The 22780-nt window shown below is 49.3% G+C and overlaps 1 protein-coding gene across 1 annotated transcript in view; it reads left to right on the top strand.

The window, feature by feature from the left end:
• Positions 1-22780, top strand: part of cpe (carboxypeptidase E) — a 217502-nt gene that overhangs the window by 151693 nt on the left and 43029 nt on the right. Inside the window, exon 5 of the mRNA XM_085962005.1 lies at positions 978-1160. Within this exon, the coding sequence (XP_085818131.1) occupies positions 978-1160 (183 nt within the window). The remainder of the gene's footprint in view (positions 1-977; positions 1161-22780) is intronic.

Consider the following 22780-nt stretch of genomic DNA (forward strand, 5'->3'; position numbering starts at 1 on the left):
CCCATGAATTGGAGGGTCACTGAAGGTAAGAATGCAAGTGCAGTAGGCGGTTAAGAAGGCAAATGGTATGTTGGCCTTCGTAGCGAGAGGATTTGAGTACAGCAGCAAGGATGTCTTGCTGCAGTTGTTCAGGGCCTTGGTGAGACCACACCTTGAGTATTGTGTGCAGTTTTGGTCGCCTTATCTGAGGAAGGATGCCATGGAGGGAGTGCAGCGAAGATTCTCCAGACTGATACCTGGGATGGCAGGAATGAAGTATGAAGAGAGATTGTGTCGATTGGGCTTATATTCGCTAGAGTTTAGAAGAATGAGAGGGGATCTCATTGAAACTTATAAAATTCTAACATGACTAGACAGACTAGATGCAGGAAGGATGTTCCCGATGGCGGGGGGAGTCCAGAACCAGGGGTCACAGTCTACGGATAAGGGGTAAGCCATTTAGGACTGAGGTGAGGAGGAATTTCTTCACGCAGAGAGTGGTGAACCTGTGGAATTCTTTACCACAGAAGACAGTTGAGGCCAATGACGTAATAAAACTCACTACGCACTTGGTTTGAGTAAAAAGCAAGGCTTTAATCAACTTGTTTCAGAACATGGAGGTCTAGTTGTACTTCACTAGTTCCTGTCTTACAAAATGTCCCTGGACAAGCTGGGCCCACGCTCGAGTATTTATACTCCTTGGACGGTGCCACCAGCTGGCCGTCCAATGTTATTTCATGAGTAGTTTCTTTATGATGATGAGATTTATAACAGCCAACTTATTAAATATATTCAAGAAGGAGTTAGATATATTTCTTAAGACTAAAGGGATCAAAGGATATGGGGAGAAAGCAGGGACACCGTACTGAATTTGGATGATCAGCCATGATCTCATTAAATGGTGGAACAGGCTCGAGGGGCCGAATGGCCTACTCCTGCTTTTATCTTCTATATTTCTATGTTTATTTACACAGATTGCTTCAAACTTGTTTTGGCAGGTTCTAACCATGAATACAGTGCGAGCCCAGATGACAAGATTTTTAAAAGTCTGGCTGAGGCTTATGCCTCTTTGAACCCAGTCATGTCTAATCCCAAAAGACAACCGTGCCGCAAGAGCGATGATGATAGCAGCTTTATTGATGGAACAACCAATGGAGGAGCTTGGTACAATGTTCCAGGGGGTAAGTGAGAATGAATCTATGAATAACACAGTATTAGACAATGAAATCAAATTCTATCCTGTGTAATAGCTATCTACTATATATACTTTAACGACACCTGGGAATCCCTGGCCCAAGACCGCACAAAGTGGAGGAGAAGCATTCAGGCTAGGCGCCGAACACCTCGAGTCAATTTGCCGGGAGCAAGTGGAAGTCAAGCGCAAGCAGCGCACGTGAACCCAAGCACCCCACCCACCTGCCCCTTCAACCACCGTCTGCCCCACCTGTGACAGAGACTGTAGGTACTGCACTGGACTCATCAGTCACCTGAGAACTAATTTTTAATGTGGAAGCAAGTCATCCTCGGTTTCGAGGGACTGCCTAAGAAGAGAAGAGATACTTTAACGATCAGCTTTATTGCACTTTGTTACATAACTCGTAGAAGAACCAATTTTTTTCCTAGTCGTTACATATTATCTGCATTTAAAAAAGCAAGAATTTGCATTTATATAGTATCTTTCATACTCTCAGAACATCCCAAAGGGCTCCACAGCCAAGGAATTACTTTCAAGTGACCACTGTGACGTGGGCAAATGTGGCAGCCAATTTACATACAGATCTACAAACCGAAATTGAGATAAATGGCAAGTTAATCTGCTTTAGTGGTGTTAGTCAAGGGATGAATTTAACCAGGCCACCATGAGTACACCCGCCTCTTTTTTGATGTTCACGTCCACTTGCTATGGCAGATGGAGCCTCTGTTTAATGTTTCATCTGAAAGATGGCATCTCTGACAATGCAGCAATCCCTCAATACTGCAGTGTGCTGTCAGTCTATAACATGTGCTGAAACATAGACACATAGAAGATAGGAGCAGGAGTAGGCCATTCAGCCCTTCGAGCCTGCTCCGCCATTCAATGAGATCATGGCTGATCATCCAAATTCAGTACCCTGTCCCTGCCTTCTCCCCATATCCCTTGATCCCTTTAGCCTCAAGAAATATATCCAATTCTTTCTTGAATATATTTAATGAACTGGCCTCCACCGCCCTCTGTGGCAGAGAATTCCACAGGTTCACCACTCTCTGGGTGAAGAAATTCCTCCTCATTTCAGTCCTAAATGGCTTATCCCTTATCCTTAGACTATGACCCCTGATTCTGGACTCCCCGGCCATCAGAAACATCCTTCCTGCATCTAGTCTGTCCAGACCTGACATAATTTTATAGGTTTCGATGAGATCCCCTCTCAATATTCTAAACTCCAGTGAGTATAAGCCCAATCGACACAATCTCTCCTCATACGTCATTCCTGCCATCCCAGGTATCAACCTGGTGAATCTTCTCTGCACTCCCTCCATGGCAAGAACGTTCTTCCTCAGGTAAGGTGACCAAAACTGCACATAATACTCAAGGTGCGGTCTCACCAAGGCCCTGTACAACTGTAGCAAGACATCCTTGTTCCTGTACTCGAACCCTCTTGCTACGAAGGCCAACATACCATTTGCCTTCTTAACCGCCTGCTGCACCTGCATGCTTACCTTCAGCGACTGGTGCACAAGAACACCCAGGTCTCTTTGCACTTCCCCTTCTCCCAATCTATTACCATTCAAATAATAATCTGCCTTCCTGTTTTTGCCACCAAAGTGGATAACCTCACATTTATCCACATTATAGTGCATTTGCCATGTTTCTGCCCAATCACCCAACCTGTCCAAATCGTACTGGAGTTTCACGACATCCTCCTCACAGCTTACCCTCCCACCCAGCTTTGTGTCGTCTGCAAATTTGGAGATATTACATCCAATTCCCTCGTCCAGATCATTAATATATATTGTGAACAGCTGGGGTCCTAGGACCGATCCTTGCGGTACCCCACTAGTCACTGCCTGCCACTCGGAAAACGACCCATTTATTCCAACTCTTTGCTTTCTGTCCACCAACCAGTTCTCTATCCAAGTCAATACCTTGCCCCCAATCCCATGTGCCTTAATTTTGCACGCTAATCTCTTGTGTAGGACCTTATCGAAAGCCTTCTGAAAGTCCAAATACACCACATCCACTGGTTCTCCTTCATCTATTTTATCAGTTACATCCTCAAAAAATTCCAGTAGATTAGTCAAGCATGATTTACCTTTTGTAAATTCATGTTGACTTTGTCCGATCCTGTCACTGCTTTACAAGTGCTCTGCTATTACATCTTTTATAATGGACTCTAGCATTTTCCCCACTACCGATGTCAGGCTTACTGGTCTATAATTCCCCGCTTTTTCTCTACCACCTTTTTTGAATAGTAGGGTAACATTAGCTACCCTCCAATCCATGGGTACCGTTCCAGAGTCTATCGAGTTCTGGAAGATGACCAGCAATGCATCTACTATCTCTAGGGCCACCTCCTTAAGTACCCTGGGATGTAGACTATCAGGCCCTGGGGATTTATCGGCCTTCCGTCACATCAATTTTCCTAACACCATTTCCCTACAAATACTGATTTCTTTCAGTTCCTCCCTTTCACCAGACCCTATGTTCCCCGGCATCTCAGGGAGGTTATTTGTGTCCTCCATTGTGAAGACAGAACCAAAGTATGTATTTAGTTGATCTGCCATTTCCTTGTTTCCCATTATAAATTCACCTGATTCTGACTGTAAGGGACCTACGCTTGACTTCACCAATCTTTTTCTCTTCACATATCTATAAAAGCTTTTACAGTCAGTTTTTATGTTCCGTGCTAGCTTACTCTCATATTCTATTTTCCCTTTCTTAATTAATCCCTTTGTCCTGGACTGGGCTTTGACGCCACAGCCTTCTGACTTGGAGGTAAGAGGGCTGTGAACTAAGCTAACGATTGAGCCAAACTGACACATTTGAGGTTAAATTTGATGTGGCAGGGCTCCCAATGTTTCTAGAACCTCAGTTGACAGCAGCATCGATTTGAGAATCAAGCATACTAACTTATTTATGGCTGATTTTCTGAACCATGCTTCTTTCGAGCAGAACCAGGCATGGAGTCTTGCAAAATCTATCCTGTTCATAGTTTCTAGCAATTACAGGAAACTTTGGCTTATCCAGAGGTTGTATGTCCGGAAACCTCGATCTAACGGCAGAAATCAGCAGCCGTTTTGTTAGGTTTTTTTCTTTTTTTTTCTTCTCCTAGCATTTTTTTAAACAGTCAATCTCTGGAAAGCCTCTCTGAAGCTGTTGCTAAGCTACAGAGACGCTTCCAAGTTACGGGCCGACTGTTTACAAGCTGTTGCTAAGCAACAGTGTTTGTTGTCAGATACGGAGATGAAAACCTCCGTATCCTTCAACATTAGTGCTGGTCTGTCCGGAAGCTTTCATAGATCGGCATCACGCCGGTCCCGTCGGTGCCGGATATCGTGAAGTTTCCTGTACAAAGTTTGTGACTGGTACTGAAGCATTACACATATCTTGTCTGTCAGCCATTTATTTTGGTCTTTAAGATTAAACCTTCACAAATATTTGGGGGGAGCAATTCAGTATAGCACCGTTTGGGGCGTTAAAACTTTAAGGCCTAGAAATTGGGGTGAGGCGCCAAACTGGCGCCAAGTTCGCCTGGGCGCAGATTTTTGCGCAGCGTTCGGAGCAGTAGCGATCGTCAGATATTCAGCCTCAGTGCCCCTAGAGGGAGACAGGGCACGGCTCGAGGCGCTCCGCATCCCTCTTAGGGCGCTGAAAGTGAATTTCGCAGCGCAACGTGCCGCAGCACCACACGCTGCGGCACGGCATGCTGCGGTACTGCATGCCTTCCTCCCATTGTTAAGGGGGAGGGCCTGCAGCAGCGCGATCCCCGATCGCGAGTGCCGGCAGAAGAGCCCGGCACCGTGGAGAAGTGCCGGGCTCTCGGGAAACAGCCGGCAATGCCGCGGGGGGGGCGATCTGGAGGTCGGGGACGGAGGTGCTGGCAGGCGGCCGCCGAAAAAACCGGCCGCCCCGCACCTCCACCTTAACTTGCACCTCTGCCGGCGCAGTAAGGCCCCGTGAACCGGGCACGAGTAGCGAACGGCGCAACAGCGGCGTTCGTTACCAAATATCGCGATCGGGGCGCGAATGGGGCGCTGCGCACACCAATGACATCATCGGTGGCGGCGCAGCGCAACAGGCTAATGCCACCATTAGTGCCCCTGCTGAATATCGTGGGAGGCGCAGCCAGTGGCACTACAGCCACTGGCTGCCTCTTTAGGCGCTAACAGGTGGCGCTACTCACCCAATTTCTCCCCCTAAAAGTTGAAAAATTAATGCCAGGCGCTAATCATTCTTGCCTCCCGCAAAATTCTGTTTTATTGCTCCAAGAGGAAAGTGGAGCGCTAAATCAAGCACTAACCACTTCTCTTAGGGCGCTAAAGTCCGAGAGCAGAGCGGTAGTGGCAGAGCGTTAAACAATTTCGAGCGCATTGTAAACAGCACTCTTTCATCACAGAGGCTGCTTCCCTCACTTAAAGGGAAGGGCCAATGATGTTGCACAAGCTAGTTGTCATCTGTTCTATTTTGCAAGGCGACCTGGCGATTGCCATTACAGCCCCAAACACTCTCATAAAGTGGAGGGTTTGGACATCTTGCACCAATGAAACATTAATAACTTTGCGCAGGCACCAGACATAGAAACGTAGAAACATAGACGATAGGAGCAGGAGTAGGCCATTCGGCCCCTCGAGCCTGCTCCGCCATTCAATGAGATCATGGCTGATCATCCAAATTCAGTACCCTGTCCCTGCCTTCTCCCCATATCCCTTGATCCCTTTAGCCTCAAGAAATATATCCAATTCTTTCTTGAATATATTTAATGAACTGGCCTCCACCGCCCTCTGTGGCAGAGAATTCCACAGGTTCACCACTCTCTGGGTGAAGAAATTCCTCCTCATTTCAGTCCTAAATGGCTTATCCCTTATCCTTAGACTATGACCCCTGATTCTGGACTCCCCGGCCATCAGAAACATCCTTCCTGCATCTAGTCTGTCCAGACCTGACATAATTTTATAGGTTTCGATGAGATCCCCTCTCAATATTCTAAACTCCAGTGAGTATAAGCCCAATCGACACAATCTCTCCTCATACGTCATTCCTGCCATCCCAGGTATCAACCTGGTGAATCTTCTCTGCACTCCCTCCATGGCAAGAACGTTCTTCCTCAGGTAAGGTGACCAAAACTGCACATAATACTCAAGGTGCGGTCTCACCAAGGCCCTGTACAACTGTAGCAAGACATCCTTGTTCCTGTACTCGAACCCTCTTGCTACGAAGGCCAACATACCATTTGCCTTCTTAACCGCCTGCTGCACCTGCATGCTTACCTTCAGCGACTGGTGCACAAGAACACCCAGGTCTCTTTGCACTTCCCCTTCTCCCAATCTATTACCATTCAAATAATAATCTGCCTTCCTGTTTTTGCCACCAAAGTGGATAACCTCACATTTATCCACATTATAGTGCATTTGCCATGTTTCTGCCCAATCACCCAACCTGTCCAAATCGTACTGGAGTTTCACGACATCCTCCTCACAGCTTACCCTCCCACCCAGCTTTGTGTCGTCTGCAAATTTGGAGATATTACATCCAATTCCCTCGTCCAGATCATTAATATATATTGTGAACAGCTGGGGTCCTAGGACCGATCCTTGCGGTACCCCACTAGTCACTGCCTGCCACTCGGAAAACGACCCATTTATTCCAACTCTTTGCTTTCTGTCCACCAACCAGTTCTCTATCCAAGTCAATACCTTGCCCCCAATCCCATGTGCCTTAATTTTGCACGCTAATCTCTTGTGTAGGACCTTATCGAAAGCCTTCTGAAAGTCCAAATACACCACATCCACTGGTTCTCCTTCATCTATTTTATCAGTTACATCCTCAAAAAATTCCAGTAGATTAGTCAAGCATGATTTACCTTTTGTAAATTCATGTTGACTTTGTCCGATCCTGTCACTGCTTTACAAGTGCTCTGCTATTACATCTTTTATAATGGACTCTAGCATTTTCCCCACTACCGATGTCAGGCTTACTGGTCTATAATTCCCCGCTTTTTCTCTACCACCTTTTTTGAATAGTAGGGTAACATTAGCTACCCTCCAATCCATGGGTACCGTTCCAGAGTCTATCGAGTTCTGGAAGATGACCAGCAATGCATCTACTATCTCTAGGGCCACCTCCTTAAGTACCCTGGGATGTAGACTATCAGGCCCTGGGGATTTATCGGCCTTCCGTCACATCAATTTTCCTAACACCATTTCCCTACAAATACTGATTTCTTTCAGTTCCTCCCTTTCACCAGACCCTATGTTCCCCGGCATCTCAGGGAGGTTATTTGTGTCCTCCATTGTGAAGACAGAACCAAAGTATGTATTTAGTTGATCTGCCATTTCCTTGTTTCCCATTATAAATTCACCTGATTCTGACTGTAAGGGACCTACGCTTGACTTCACCAATCTTTTTCTCTTCACATATCTATAAAAGCTTTTACAGTCAGTTTTTATGTTCCGTGCTAGCTTACTCTCATATTCTATTTTCCCTTTCTTAATTAATCCCTTTGTCCTGGACTGGGCTTTGACGCCACAGCCTTCTGACTTGGAGGTAAGAGGGCTGTGAACTAAGCTAACGATTGAGCCAAACTGACACATTTGAGGTTAAATTTGATGTGGCAGGGCTCCCAATGTTTCTAGAACCTCAGTTGACAGCAGCATCGATTTGAGAATCAAGCATACTAACTTATTTATGGCTGATTTTCTGAACCATGCTTCTTTCGAGCAGAACCAGGCATGGAGTCTTGCAAAATCTATCCTGTTCATAGTTTCTAGCAATTACAGGAAACTTTGGCTTATCCAGAGGTTGTATGTCCGGAAACCTCGATCTAACGGCAGAAATCAGCAGCCGTTTTGTTAGGTTTTTTTCTTTTTTTTTCTTCTCCTAGCATTTTTTTAAACAGTCAATCTCTGGAAAGCCTCTCTGAAGCTGTTGCTAAGCTACAGAGACGCTTCCAAGTTACGGGCCGACTGTTTACAAGCTGTTGCTAAGCAACAGTGTTTGTTGTCAGATACGGAGATGAAAACCTCCGTATCCTTCAACATTAGTGCTGGTCTGTCCGGAAGCTTTCATAGATCGGCATCACGCCGGTCCCGTCGGTGCCGGATATCGTGAAGTTTCCTGTACAAAGTTTGTGACTGGTACTGAAGCATTACACATATCTTGTCTGTCAGCCATTTATTTTGGTCTTTAAGATTAAACCTTCACAAATATTTGGGGGGAGCAATTCAGTATAGCACCGTTTGGGGCGTTAAAACTTTAAGGCCTAGAAATTGGGGTGAGGCGCCAAACTGGCGCCAAGTTCGCCTGGGCGCAGATTTTTGCGCAGCGTTCGGAGCAGTAGCGATCGTCAGATATTCAGCCTCAGTGCCCCTAGAGGGAGACAGGGCACGGCTCGAGGCGCTCCGCATCCCTCTTAGGGCGCTGAAAGTGAATTTCGCAGCGCAACGTGCCGCAGCACCACACGCTGCGGCACGGCATGCTGCGGTACTGCATGCCTTCCTCCCATTGTTAAGGGGGAGGGCCTGCAGCAGCGCGATCCCCGATCGCGAGTGCCGGCAGAAGAGCCCGGCACCGTGGAGAAGTGCCGGGCTCTCGGGAAACAGCCGGCAATGCCGCGGGGGGGGCGATCTGGAGGTCGGGGACGGAGGTGCTGGCAGGCGGCCGCCGAAAAAACCGGCCGCCCCGCACCTCCACCTTAACTTGCACCTCTGCCGACGCAGTAAGGCCCCGTGAACCGGGCACGAGTAGCGAACGGCGCAACAGCGGCGTTCGTTACCAAATATCGCGATCGGGGCGCGAATGGGGCGCTGCGCACACCAATGACATCATCGGTGGCGGCGCAGCGCAACAGGCTAATGCCACCATTAGTGCCCCTGCTGAATATCGTGGGAGGCGCAGCCAGTGGCACTACAGCCACTGGCTGCCTCTTTAGGCGCTAACAGGTGGCGCTACTCACCCAATTTCTCCCCCTAAAAGTTGAAAAATTAATGCCAGGCGCTAATCATTCTTGCCTCCCGCAAAATTCTGTTTTATTGCTCCAAGAGGAAAGTGGAGCGCTAAATCAAGCACTAACCACTTCTCTTAGGGCGCTAAAGTCCGAGAGCAGAGCGGTAGTGGCAGAGCGTTAAACAATTTCGAGCGCATTGTAAACAGCACTCTTTCATCACAGAGGCTGCTTCCCTCACTTAAAGGGAAGGGCCAATGATGTTGCACAAGCTAGTTGTCATCTGTTCTATTTTGCAAGGCGACCTGGCGATTGCCATTACAGCCCCAAACACTCTCATAAAGTGGAGGGTTTGGACATCTTGCACCAATGAAACATTAATAACTTTGCGCAGGCACCAGACATAGAAACGTAGAAACATAGACGATAGGAGCAGGAGTAGGCCATTCGGCCCCTCGAGCCTGCTCCGCCATTCAATGAGATCATGGCTGATCATCCAAACTCAGTACCATGTCCCTGCCTCCTTCGCATATCGCTTGATCCCTTTAGCCTTAAGAAATATATCTAACTCCTTCTTGAATATATTTAATGAATTGGCCTCAACTGCCTTCTGTGGTAGAGAATTCCACAGGTTCACCACTCTCTGGGTGAAGAAATTCCTCCTCATCTCTGTCCTAAATGGCTTACCCCTTATCCTTAGACTGTGCCCCCTGGTTCTGGACTCCCCGACCATCGGAAACATCCTTCCTGCATCTAGTCTGTCTAGTCCTGTTAGAATTTTATAAGTTTCAATGAGATCCCCTCTCATTCTTCTAAACTCCAGCGAATATAAGCACAATTGACCCAATCTCTCCTCATACGTCATTCCTGCCATCCCAGGTATCAGTCTGGTGAATCTTCGCTGCACTCCCTCCATGGCAAGAACATCCTGCCTCAGATAAGACAACCAAAACTGCACACAATACTCAAGGTGTGGTCTCACCAAGGCCGTGTACAATTGCAGCAAGTCATCCTTGTTCCTGTACTCGAAACCTCTCGCTACGAAGGCCAACATACCATTTGCCTTCTTAACCGCCTGCTACACCTGCATGCTTACCTTCAGCGACTGGTGCACAAGGACACCCAGGTCTCATTGCACTTCCCCTTCTCCCAATCTATTGCCGTTCAGATAATAATCTGCCTTCCTGTTTTTGCCACCAAAGTGGATAACCTCACATTTATCCACATTATACTGCATCTGCCATACATCTGCCCAATCACCCAACCTGTCCAAATCATCCTGGAGTTTCTCGGCATCCTCCTCACAGCACACACACCCACCCAGCTTTGTGTCATCTGCAAACTTGGAGATATTGGCCTAGAAATTCAGTTGGCGCCGCGCCAGGGCTTTAGCGCCGGAAATTTAGCGCCGGCGCTAAGTCCCCCTGCGCGCGCCAAAAATTCAGTAGCGCCGCGCCCAAACGGCTGCCGGCGCTACAGGAGGGTGTCAGCGCCTCGAAATGGGCGCTGACTGCCGCATTGCGGCGCAATTCCGGCGCTGCGGCACCCGATGCGGTGCGGCAGGCTGGGGAAGTGCAGGCCTCCTCCTTCAGTTAAGGAGGAGCTGCCTGCACCCGCCCGCTGGCCGCTGAAATGTTGAAAAAAATGAGCCCGGCACCTCGGAGAAGTGCCGGGCTCGCAGGCCAGACGCATCTGTTCTGCGGGGGGGGGGGGGGTGGAGGAGTCCGGGGAGGGAGGTGCGGGCAGGCGGCCGGCGGGAAAGCGGCCGGCCGCCGCGCGACCTTAATGCGCCGGCGCTAACTCGCGTAGGACTCTGCTGAAACATCGTTAGTTGCGGCTGCCACGGGCGAGGCGGCCGCAACTCAATTTCGGCGTTGGGGCCCGTCACCGCGGCAACCGGGACGCTGCGCACACCGATGACGTCATCGGTGCCGGCGCAGCGCAACCGGTCTAACGCCGATGGCAGGGCCCCACTGAATTTACAAACCGGCCATAACTCCGGCGCTAGGCCCTCTAGCGCCTCAAATGGGGCGCTAACCCTACTGAATTTTCAGCCCATTACATCTAGTTCCCTCGTCTAGATCATTAATATATATTGTGAATAGCTGGGGTCCTAGCACCGATCCCTGCGGTACCCCACTAGTCACTGCCTGCCACTTGGAAAAAGAGCTGTTTATTCCAACACTTTGCTTCCTGTCTGCCAGCCAGTTCTCTATCCAAGTCAGTACCTTGCCCCCAATCCCATGTGCTTTAACTTTGCACGCTAATCTCTTATGCGGGACCTTATCAAAAGCCTTCTGAAAGTCCAAATACACCACATCCACTGGTTCCCTCTAACCTTTTGTAAATCCATGTTGACTTTGTCTGATCCTGTCACTGTTTTCCAAGTGCTCTGCTATTACATCTTTTATAATGGAATCTAGCATTTTCCCCACTACCGATGCCAGGCTTACCGGTCTATAATTCCCCATTTTCTCTCTACCACCTTTTTTGAATAGTGGGGTAACATTAGCTACTCTCCAATCCATGGGAACTGTTCCAGAATCTATAGAATTTTGGAAGATGACCAACAATGCACCTACTATTTCTAGGGCCACTTCCTTAAATACCCTAGGATGTAGATTATCAGGCCCTGGGGATTTATCGGTTTTCAACCCCGTCAATTCTCTTAACACCATTTCCCTACAAATACTGATTTCATTCAGTTCCTCCCTCTCATTAGACCCTATGTTCCCCGACATCTCTGGGAGGTTATTTGTGTCCTCCTTTGTGAAGGCAGAACCAATGTATGTATTTAATTGGTCTGCCATTTCTTTGTTCCCCAATATAAATTCCCCTGATTCTGACTGCAAGGGACCTACACTTGATTTCACCAATCTTTTTCTCTTCACATATCTATAGAAGCTTTTACAGTCAGTTTTTATGTTCCCTGCAAGCTTACTCTCATACTCGATTTCCCCCCTCTTAATTAATCCCTTTGTCCTCCTTTGCTGAATCCTAAACTGCTCACAATCCTCAGGCTTGCTGCTTTTTCTGGCCAATTTATATGTCCTCTCCTTGGATCTTCTGCTATCCCTAATTTCCCTTGTTAGCCACGGTTAAGTCACCTTTTTTTTTAACTCCAAACCGGGATGAAAAAATTCTGTAGTTCATCCATGCGATCTTTAAATGTTTGCCATAACCTACCCACCGTCAACCCTTTACGTAACATTCCCCAATCCATCCTACCCAACTCGCGCCTCATACCATCGTAGTTTCCTTTATTTAAATTCAGGACCCTAGTCTCTGAGTCAAATACTTCACTCTCCATCTTAATGAAGAATTCTATCATATTATGATCGCTCCGCCCCAAGGGGCCTCGTACAACAAGATTGCTAATTAATCCTTTCTCATTACATAATACCCAGTCTAAAATGGCCTGATCTCTCGTTGGTTCCTCGACATATTGGTCCAGGAAACCATCCCGTATACACTCCAGGAATTCCTCCTCCACAGTATTGTTACTAATTTGGTTAGCCCAATCTATATGTAGTTTAAAGTCACCCATGATAACTGCAGTGCCCTTTTTGCAAGCGTCTCTAATTTCCCATTTAATGCCATCCCCAACCTCGGCATTACTGTTTGGGGGTCTGTATACAACTCCCACTAACCTTTTCTGCCCCTTGGTATTTCTCAGCTCTACCCATACAGATTCCACATCATCATAGCTAATATCGTTCTTTACTATTGTGTTAATCTCCTCTTTAACCAGCAATGCTACCCCACCTCCTTTTCCTTTTTGCCTGACTTTCCTGAATATTGAATACCCCTGGATGTTGAGTTCCCAGCCTTGGTCACCCTGGAGCCATGTTTCCATAATCCCAATCATATCATATCCATTTACATCTATTTGCATAGCTAATTCATCCACCTTATTACGAATGCTCCTCGCATTAAGACACAAAGCCTTCAGGCTTGTTTTTTTAACGCTCTTAGACCTTTTAGAACTATTATTTACTGTGGCCATGTTTCACTTAAACCCTTGACTTCTCTGCCTGCCACTTTTGCTTTTCTCCTTCCTGTCTTTTACTTCTATCCTTGTTTCCCATTGCTCTGTCTCCCTGCACAGGTTCCCAACCCCCTGCCATTTTAGTTTAAACCCTCCCCAACAGCACTAGCAAACACTCCCCCTAGGACATCAGTCCTGGTCCTGCCCAGGTGCAAACCACCCAGTTTGTACTGGTCCCACCTCCCCCAGAACCGGTTCCAATGTCCCAGGAATTTGAATCCCTCCCCCTTGCACCATTCCTCTAGCCACGTATTCATCTGAAATATCCTTCTACTTCTACCCTGACTAGCACGTGGCACTGGTAGCAATCCTGAGATTACTACCTTTGTGGTCCTATTTTTAAATTTACCTCCTAACTCCCTATATTCAGCTTTTTGGACCTCGTCCCGGTTTTTACCTATATCGTTGGTACCTATATGCACCATGACAACTGGCTGCTCACCCTCCCCCTCCAGAATGCTCTGCAGCCGCTCCAAGACATCCTTGACCCTTGCACCAGGGAGGCAACATACCATCCTGGAGTCTCGTTTGCGGCCGCAGAAAAGCCTATCTATTCCCCTTACAATAGAATCCCCTATTACTATAGCTCTCCCACTCTTTTTCCTCCTGTCCTGTGCAGCAGAACCACCTATGGTGCCAGGAAGTTGGCTGCTGCTGTCTTCCCCCGATAAGCCATCCCCCCCAACAATATCTGTTTGAGCGGGGAATGGCCACAGGGGACCCCTGCACTACCTGCCTGTGCCTACTACTCTGCCTGGTGGTCACCCATTCCCTTCCTGCCTGTGCAGCCTTTACCTGCGGTGTGACCAACTCCCTAAACGTGCTATCCACGACTGGTGCAAATAATAAATGTTGCGCTAGCTGAAAAGCATTCCCTTTAATTACTGCTCCTGAAGCGGCCAGCCGAGTTCACAATACCTCCTCTTGCTGGCGTTGTTGGCGCGAGGCAATAAAGCAGGGGGTGAGCATCAGTTTTCCATCCGGGGCGATAACTGGGCGCTGCGCACTTTACGATGTCATGATCTGTGAGGCGCTAGAGGCCCAGGTGCTAAGAATTAGCACCAGCGCTAAACCAGAACTGAAGATCGGGGGGAGCGCAGCATTCGCCGCGCCCGGGCGCTAACCCCTTAGCGCCCCGTTAGCGCCCCCACCAGGTGCTAACGGAAGGCGCTAACATACTGAATTTTGCGGCCTTTAACTTTAAAGGTTTACTTTTAAGAAAATTAAGGTTAAATGGATGAGTGTTTTAATTGTAGTGGTGATTACGGAAATGCTTTTGTGTATAGAGAAATGCCAGTCTACTTGCATAAAACGTTTGTCCTTGTGACTTAGCAGGTTAAAAAGTTGACCATATTATTAGAGTGTGAAATATGTTCCGTGCAGTAGGTCAGGATTGGTAAAACCATCTAACCAGATTGCCATGGCTAGCATTGTGGTTTTCTGCCTAATTTCTGCTATTCTTCAGGAAATTTTATAATATTGTGTCCTAAAAAAATGGAATTGGGGGTTATGGATTTTTTTTAATGTAGGAGAGGATGTACTTTTAGAGGCAGTTTATACACTACCAAGGTCACTTCTGACTGTGCCAAAAGTGCCTTTGGATAATGTGTAGGATTAGAGTATGGGGTGCAATGGAAACCTATTTTAAGAAGCTGTTTAATGCTGGTCTCAGTTGTGCATGTGCATTATTTCTCAAACAAAGAACATAAGAACATAAGAACATGAGAAATAGGAGCAGGAGTAGGCCAATCGGCCCCTCGAGCCTGCTCCACCATTCAATAAGATCATGGCTGATCTGATCCTAACCTCAAATCTTCTATCACTCTGCATCCACCCGAACCCATGTGATCTCCCGGGAGAGGCGAAAAACCAGATAAAGACCCAATGGCCAATTTGGGAGAAAAAAATCTGGGAAATTCCTCTCCGACCCATCTAGGCGATCGAAATTCTTCCAGGAGATCACTCTGTCCCTATATTTTCTACAGTAATTACCTTCTGTAAAGGCGATCTCCACCCCAGCCAGGAACAGGAATAAAACCATCTCCTGAAATCTAACACAGAATTAGAACACAGTAGGAGCAGAACAAGGCTACACGGCCCCTGGGCCCACTCCACTACCCACAGGGCCATGACCATTCCGAACCTAGACTCATGTCCAATTTCCTGCCCGCTCCCCGTAACCCTTAATTCCCTTTACTTCTAGGAAACTATCTATTTCTGTTTTAAATTTATTTAATGATGTAGCTTCCACAGCCTTCTGGGGCAGCAAATTCCACAAACCCACCACCCTCTGAGTGAAGAAGTTTCTCCTCATCTCAGTTTTGAAAGAGCAGCCCCTTATTTTAAGATTATGCCCCCTAGTTCTAGTTTCACCCTTCATTGGGAACATCCTCACCGCATCCACCCGATCAAGCCCCTTCACAATCTTATATGTTTCAATAAGATCGCCTCTCATTCTTCTGAACTCCAATGAGTAGAGTCCCAATCTACTCAACCTCTCCTCATATGACTACCCCCTCATCCCCGGGATTAACCAAGTGAACCTTCTTTGTACTGACTCGAGAGCAAGTATGTCTTTTCTTAAGTATGGACACCAAAACTGTATGCAGTATTCCAGGTGTGGTCTCACCAATACCTTGTACAACTGCAGCAATACCTCCCTGTTTTTATATTCCATCCCCCTAGCAATAAAAGCCAACATTCCATTGGCCTTCTTGATCACTTGCTGCACCTGCATACTAACTTTTTGAGTTTCGTGCACCAGGACCCCCAGATCTTTTTGTACTACAGTACTTTCCAGTTTCTTGCCATTAAGATAATAACTTGCTCTATGATTTTTCCTGCCAAAGTGCATAACCTCACACTTTCCAGTATTGTATTCCATCTGCCAAATCTCTGCCCACTTACTTAGCCTGTCTATGTCCCTTTGCAGGTTTTTTATGTCCTCCTCACTCACTACTTTCCGTCCCATCTTTGTATCATCTGCAAACTTTGATATGTTACACTCGGTCCCCTCCTCCAAATCGTTAATATAGATTGTAAAGAGTTGGGGACCCAGCACTGACCCCTGCGGAACACCACTAGTTACTGGAAGTAAAGGGTAACTTATATACAGGGGAGATGAAACTGGGCAGTAAATAAAAGTAATTTTTACCTTAACCATGCAGTTTACTTTTGGACTGAGTGGATTCACAAGGTAAACAAAATGACAGACTGAACAAATCAGAATGGCAAAGTCTCATAGCAAAAAACTGCAGATGCTGGAAATCCGAAATAACAGAAAATGCTGGAAAAACTCAGCAGGCCAGGCAACATCAGTGGAGAGAAAATAGAGTCAACGTTTCGGGTCAAACCCTTTGTCAAGACTGGAAAAGCACACGAAATGAAATAGGTTGAAAGGCCAGGCAGGGAGAGAACAAAAGAGAAGTGAAGAGACATTGGCCTAGAAATTCAGTTGGCTGCGCCAGCCGTTAGCGCCTTAGGAGGAGTAGATGTCGGGCACTAGGCGGGTTGCGCCCGGGCGCAGCGCGAACTGCGCCTCGCCCCAACTTCAGTAGAGATTTAGCGCCGGCGCAAAGTCTTTGCGCGCGCTCAGATCATGACGTCATTTCCTCGTGCAACGCCCTTTGTGCGCCCCCAACCGGAACTTCAGTTGCGCCGCCCCATTGTGCGCCTGGCGCCCCTAGCGACTGTGAAATGGAACGGTGCTCAGCCGATGCGGGGCGCGGGGGGCGCAAATTAAAGGGCACTCATCCTGCAATATAAAAGGCTGCCATTTTGCAGCACACCTTCTTGCGAAACGGATCTTTGGAGAGAGACCAAGGTAGATAGCTTTCTGCTTTGGCCCAACACTCGGACAGGTACTTCTAGGCTTCAGGCCACAGCTTTCAAAAAGTTTTTGCCTTCATTGACATCTCATTGTTTGCCAGCATATTATGGGGGCTGCAATGGGTGTCAACGCAGGCTTTCTCAATTACATCCAAAGGGCTCACAGACGCTGTGAGAGAGTGGCAGCCCTGGTTAGACGGAGAGGGGGCAACAGGCGTCGGCAAAGGAGGCCTTACCCACCCAGGGTATACCGCCAGCAGTTCTCCTATCTCCAGATGTCTGAGGAGCAGTGTGTTCGGAGGCTGCGATTCAGAAGGGAGGTGGTCACAGAGATCTGCCAGCTGCTTGCCGTTGATCTGCAGCCACAGCTGAGGAGCAGGACGTCTCTGTCGGTGGCAGTGAAGGTGACGGTGGCTCTCAACTTTTATGCCACCGGCTCCTTCCAATCCGCTACTGGGGACATTGCCAACATCTCCCAGTTCGCCGTGCATTGCTGCATCTGCCAGGTGACCAATGCCCTTTTCAAAAGTAGACGTCAGTTCATCTCCTTCTCCATGGCCCTTGACAAGCAGCAACAGCGTGCAATGGGCTTTGCAGCATTCGCGGGCTTCCCCATGGTGCAGGGCGCCATTGACTGCACGCATGTGGCTTTGCGGGCACCTCTGGAGAATGCCGAAGATTACCGCAACCGGAAGGGTTACCATTCGCTGAACGTACAGCTGGTGTGTGACCACAGGCAGCTCATCCTAGCTGTCAATGCCCGCTTTCCAGGCAGCAGCCACGATGCCTTCATCCTGCGACAGACTTCTGTGGCAGACATTTTCCAGGCACAGCCTCGCCCACGAGGATGGCTTATCGGGGACAAAGGCTATCCTTTGTGTACCTGGCTGATGACCCCGCTCCGTGCGCCCAGCACCCCTGCTGAAGAGCGATACAACGAGAGGCATCAAGCGACCAGGAACATCATCGAACAAACAATCGGCGTCCTGAAGCAACGGTTCCGCTGTCTCGATCGTTCCGGTGGAGCCCTGCAGTATTCTCCGGAGCGAGTCTCCCATTTCGTGGTCATTTGCTGCATGCTGCACAACCTGGCTATCCGCAGGACTCAGCCACTGCCACCTCAGACTGGAGGACCACTTCAGGAGGAGGAGCAGGAGGAGGAGGAGGAGGACCAGCACAGGAGGGAGGCACAAAGTGCAAGGGCCGCCCGTCGCCGGCTTATTGAACGTCGGTTCTAGGCCCCCTCTCAGGGACTGGCTTGTGCCAATGTCAGCAGATGAATGTAGCCGCTCCACAAGCCCTCAGCCGAGCAGGGCAACCAGGACTTAACCAAAAAACCATGCACACTGCAATTTAACAACAAAAATTTATTGAACACCTCTGCCCTTCCCACATTACATGCTCATGTGGAGAAGCCCCCTCCAAAAACACAAAACTACCAGTCTCGGCCTTACGAAAAGAAAGAAGGACACCAGTCTCGGTCTTACACAAATAAAGAAAGACACCAGTCTCGGCCTTACACAAAAAAAGATAGACACCAGTCTCGGCCTTCATATATCAAAAAACACAACAGCCTCGGCCTTCATATATAAAAAAACCTTCTCGGCCTCATATATAAAAAAAACACATGGCCACACCTTCTACTTTTTCTCCTGCGAGGGTGATCCACCTCACTTCCGCGAGTGGCCCCTTCCTGCCCTGCAGCTCCTCCTCAATGGGACCCCAGCGGCTGCAGCAAGGCTGGGGGAAGGCTGCTGAGGGGCAGATGGCGAGACGGCAGATGCCCTTGGGGGTCGGCCTGCACCAGCTCTGGCCTTGGAGTGGCCGGCTGCTGACTGCTCTGTGGTAAACCACTGTATTGTATATTGCCACCTCTGGGTGGCGCTGTGTATGGAGGCATGCCTCAGCTGACTCCACCCACCACTGTGTGGGTTTCGTTCAGACTTGTTCAGTCACTCACGAAGAAGCATGGTCTCTTCTTAGCTAATAAAAGCCTTATTCATCTCTTCTTTCGACTCATCATCTCTTCTTCGACTCATCACCTTTTATGAAGTAATTGATAAGCGTATCATGCTCCAACTCTGGCTGGGCGGCAGCAGTGTGTCCAGCAGCTCCTGGCAGCTGCAATGGCGGAGTGGCAGTGTCGGCTGCAGGAATGGTGGCAACCTGGCAGATCGCATGTGCTCGCTGGTCGCCTGACACATTGGCACTCGCACGGGCCAGCACTGCAGCATGCGCAGCAAACAGCTGAAGGACAGACTGCTGGGCTGCTGCTGCGCGGCGAGTGCCCTGGTGATGCCTGGCCGATCCAGCGAGGGTGGCAGCAGTTAGTGCCCGTGTGGCCCTGGTCTGTGTCCACATCACACCAGCCAGTGAATGGACGGCACGACTGAGCACTTGGCTAGAAGCCGACTGTGCTGCCGCGAAGTCCTGCAGACTCGTGGCCTGTGCTGCCGCGAAGTCCTGCAGACTCCTGGCCTGTGCTGCCACGATGTCCTGCAGACTGCTGGCCTGTGCTGCATTGATGTCCTGCAGACTCCTGGCCTGTGCTGCCGCGATGTCCTGCAGACTCCTGGCCTGTGCTGCACTGAATTGTTCCAGACTCCTGGCCTGTGCTGCACTGAATTGTTGCAGACTCCTGGCCTGTGCTGCCCCGAATTCCTGGACACTCCTTGCCAGTGACTCTATGGAGTCAGGCATCCTTCCCACTGCAGCCATGAGCTCAGTGTGCCTGCGCTCAGCCTGGACGGCCATTTCCTCTAGGAGCCGCACCTCCTCTGCGCTGACCGTCGCAGGACTGGAGGCCGCACTCACCCTCTGGGGAGAAGTCCGCCGAGCTTCCCCACCCCTCCCGCGTTGCTGCAGGCCGCTGGGCCCCGGAGCTTCACTCTCCTCCGACCCTTCCCCCCGGCTCCCCTCCAGGGAAGACGTGTCCCCTACATCGCCATGGGCTGGCACGGCTGAGGGTGGCACTGATGGGCCGGCTTCCTCTTCCTCCTCCTCGTCTTCCGAAGGGCTGACAGTGGCAGCTTGAGGGCCCGCCTCCTCACCTGGCGATTCACCATCTGAAAGCAGGAAGGCACAAGAGTAGCTTTAGAGTGAGGACAGGGCGGCAGCGAGGGAGGCATGAGTGGTGCCATTCACCGCATTGGTCGGACAGTGGCAAAGGATGCTGATCTGATGCGCAAGTGGAACGAGAGAGGTCCAAAAGGTGATGCCCTTACCATTGGTGCCCAGAACAGGGTCGGCATCTCCAGTGGTGACGGGGCCAATCAGCCGGCCTTCCATAATGCGCTCCACACGCTGGTCGAGGTCGGAGAGCTCTTTGAGGTCAGGACGGCCTCCCTCGGTCTCAGTTTGGCTGCGCCGGTTGTGCGCAACCTTGGCCTGCAAGAGAAAGGACGGCCTCTAAGTACAGTGTGTAGCCCTGATCTTGTCTGCACTGCCTCCCATGGTCGAATAGCTTGGACAGTGTGTAGCCCTGATCTTGTCTGCAATGCCTCCCATGGTCGAATAGCTTGGACAGTGTGTAGCCCTGATCTTGTCTGCAATGCCTCCCATGGTCGAATAGCTTGGACAGTGTGTAGCCCTGATCTTGTCTGCAATGCCTCCCATGGTCGAATAGCTTGGACAGTGTGTAAAGTGCTGAATGTGCAATTGATTTTCATGCCAGGCCCATAGCTGCTGGATGAGGGCTGGCTATTAGGGCTTTCAGGTCCCTTTGCCCATAATGTGAGGTGCACATGCAAGGATGAGGAGGACACTGGAAAGGGTACTCACCCTGACAATCCGAGTGAGGTCGTTGAACTTCTTCCGGCATTGTACAGGAGTCCTGGCAACCACGCTGTTGGAAGACACCCTGTTGGACACCTCCCTCCAGGCTTTCCGGTAGGCGCTGGGCAGCGGCCTCTTGCCACCTTCTGGGTACAAAACATGGCGCCTGCGCTCCACTGCGCCAACCAGCAGCCTCAGGTCACCATCACTGAAGCGCTGCGCTCTCTCCCTGGCCTTCTCCATAGTCCTGGGCGTTGTACAGGTGAAGCTGAAGTGGTCAGGCCTAGGTTGAGGGCTTCAGTGTGCAGGGCGTGGCAGGCAAACAAATACACCCTCCCCCTTTAAGAGATGACCGGCGCCAGAGTGTCTGCCGTCAATCAAGAACTCGCTGCACCTGCGCTGCGCCCGGCCTCGGGGGTCTCGCTCAGCACCGCCGGCTTAGCGCCTAAAGATAGTCGTGCATCGCCTGTTTTTGCGCAGCAGCAACCTCTTGGGGCGATGCGAATGAATATCGGCGAACGGGGCGCGACTTTGCGCCGGGCGCAAACTTTAGCGGCCGCCCGACTTTACCGCCCCAAAAGTGGCTATACTGAATTTCTAGGCCATTAAGAGGTATTCAAAATGAAACGAGATGGTGATGGGACGAGTGGAAACAAAAGACGGCTCTAGATTAGGTGTGAAATGTGCTGGCAGAATGAGAGACAGCTGCCATGTGGGAGAGAAAAAAAAGGGGAGTGGGGAAAGGGCTAAAACAAAGGTGTGGATAAAAAATAAGTAAAAATGTAATGGGGGCCGAGGTTATGATCTGAAATTGTTGAACTCGATATTGAGTCCGGAAGGCTGTAAAGTGCCTAATCGGAAGATGAGGTGCTGTTCCTCGAGTTCAAGAAGGGTAGCAGGGATAAACCAGGGAATTACAGGCCAGTGAGTCTAACATCTGTGGTGGGGAAATTATTGGAAAAAATTCTGAGGGACAAAATTAATCTCCACTTGGAGAGGCAAGGATTAATCGGGAATAGTCAGCATGGCTTTGTCAAGGGTAAATCATGTCTAACAAATCTGATCGAATTTTTCGAGGGGGTGACTAGTGGGGTGGATGAGGGAAATGCTGTGGATGTGGTGTACATGGACTTCAGTAAAGCTTTTGACAAAGTCCCGCATAGGAGACTGGTCAAGAAGGTAAGAGCCCATGGGATCCAGGGTGCCTTGGCGCGTTGGATCCTAAACTGGCTGAGTGGCAGGAGGCAGAGGGTGATGGTCGAAGGTTGCTTTTGTGACTGGAAGCCTGTGTCCAGTGGGGTACCTCAGGGATCGGTGCTGGGTCCCTTATTGTTTGTGATCTACATAAATGATTTGGATGAAAATGTAAAAGGTATGATCAGTAAGTTCGCAGATGACACGAAAATTGGTGGGGTGGTAAATTGCGAGGAGAAAAGCCTCCGGCTACAGGACGATATAAACGGGTTGGTCAGATGGGCGGAAAAGTGGCAAATGGAATTTAACCCTGAAAAGTGCGAGGTGATGCATTTTGGACGGACAAATAAGGCAAGGGAATACACAATGAGTGGTAGGACCCTAGGAAGTACAGAGGGTCAGAGGGACCTTGGTGTACATGTACATAGATCCCTGAAGGCAGCGGAGCAGGTAGATAAGGTGGTTAAAAAGGCATATGGGATACTTGCCTTCATTAGCCGAGGCATAGAATATAAGAGCAGGGAGGTTATGATGGAGCTGTACAAAACGCTGGTGAGGCCACAGCTGGAGTACTGTGTGCAGTTCTGGTCGCCTCACTATAGGAAGGATGTGATTGCTTTGGAGAGGGTGCAGAGAAGATTCACCAGGATGTTACCTGGGATGGAGCGCCTCAGCTATGAAGAGAGGCTGGACAGGCTGGAGTTGTTTTCTTTGGAGCAGAGAAGGCTGAGGGGGGACCTGATTGAGGTGTACAAAATAATGAGGGGCATAGATAGGGTAGATAAAGAGGAACTTTTCCCCTTAGTGGGGGGGTCAATAA

The sequence above is a fragment of the Somniosus microcephalus genome, chromosome 2 (genome assembly GCF_052327205.1).
Source record: "Somniosus microcephalus isolate GS21.2 chromosome 2, FLI_Smic_1.0, whole genome shotgun sequence".
NCBI lineage: Eukaryota > Metazoa > Chordata > Chondrichthyes > Squaliformes > Somniosidae > Somniosus > Somniosus microcephalus.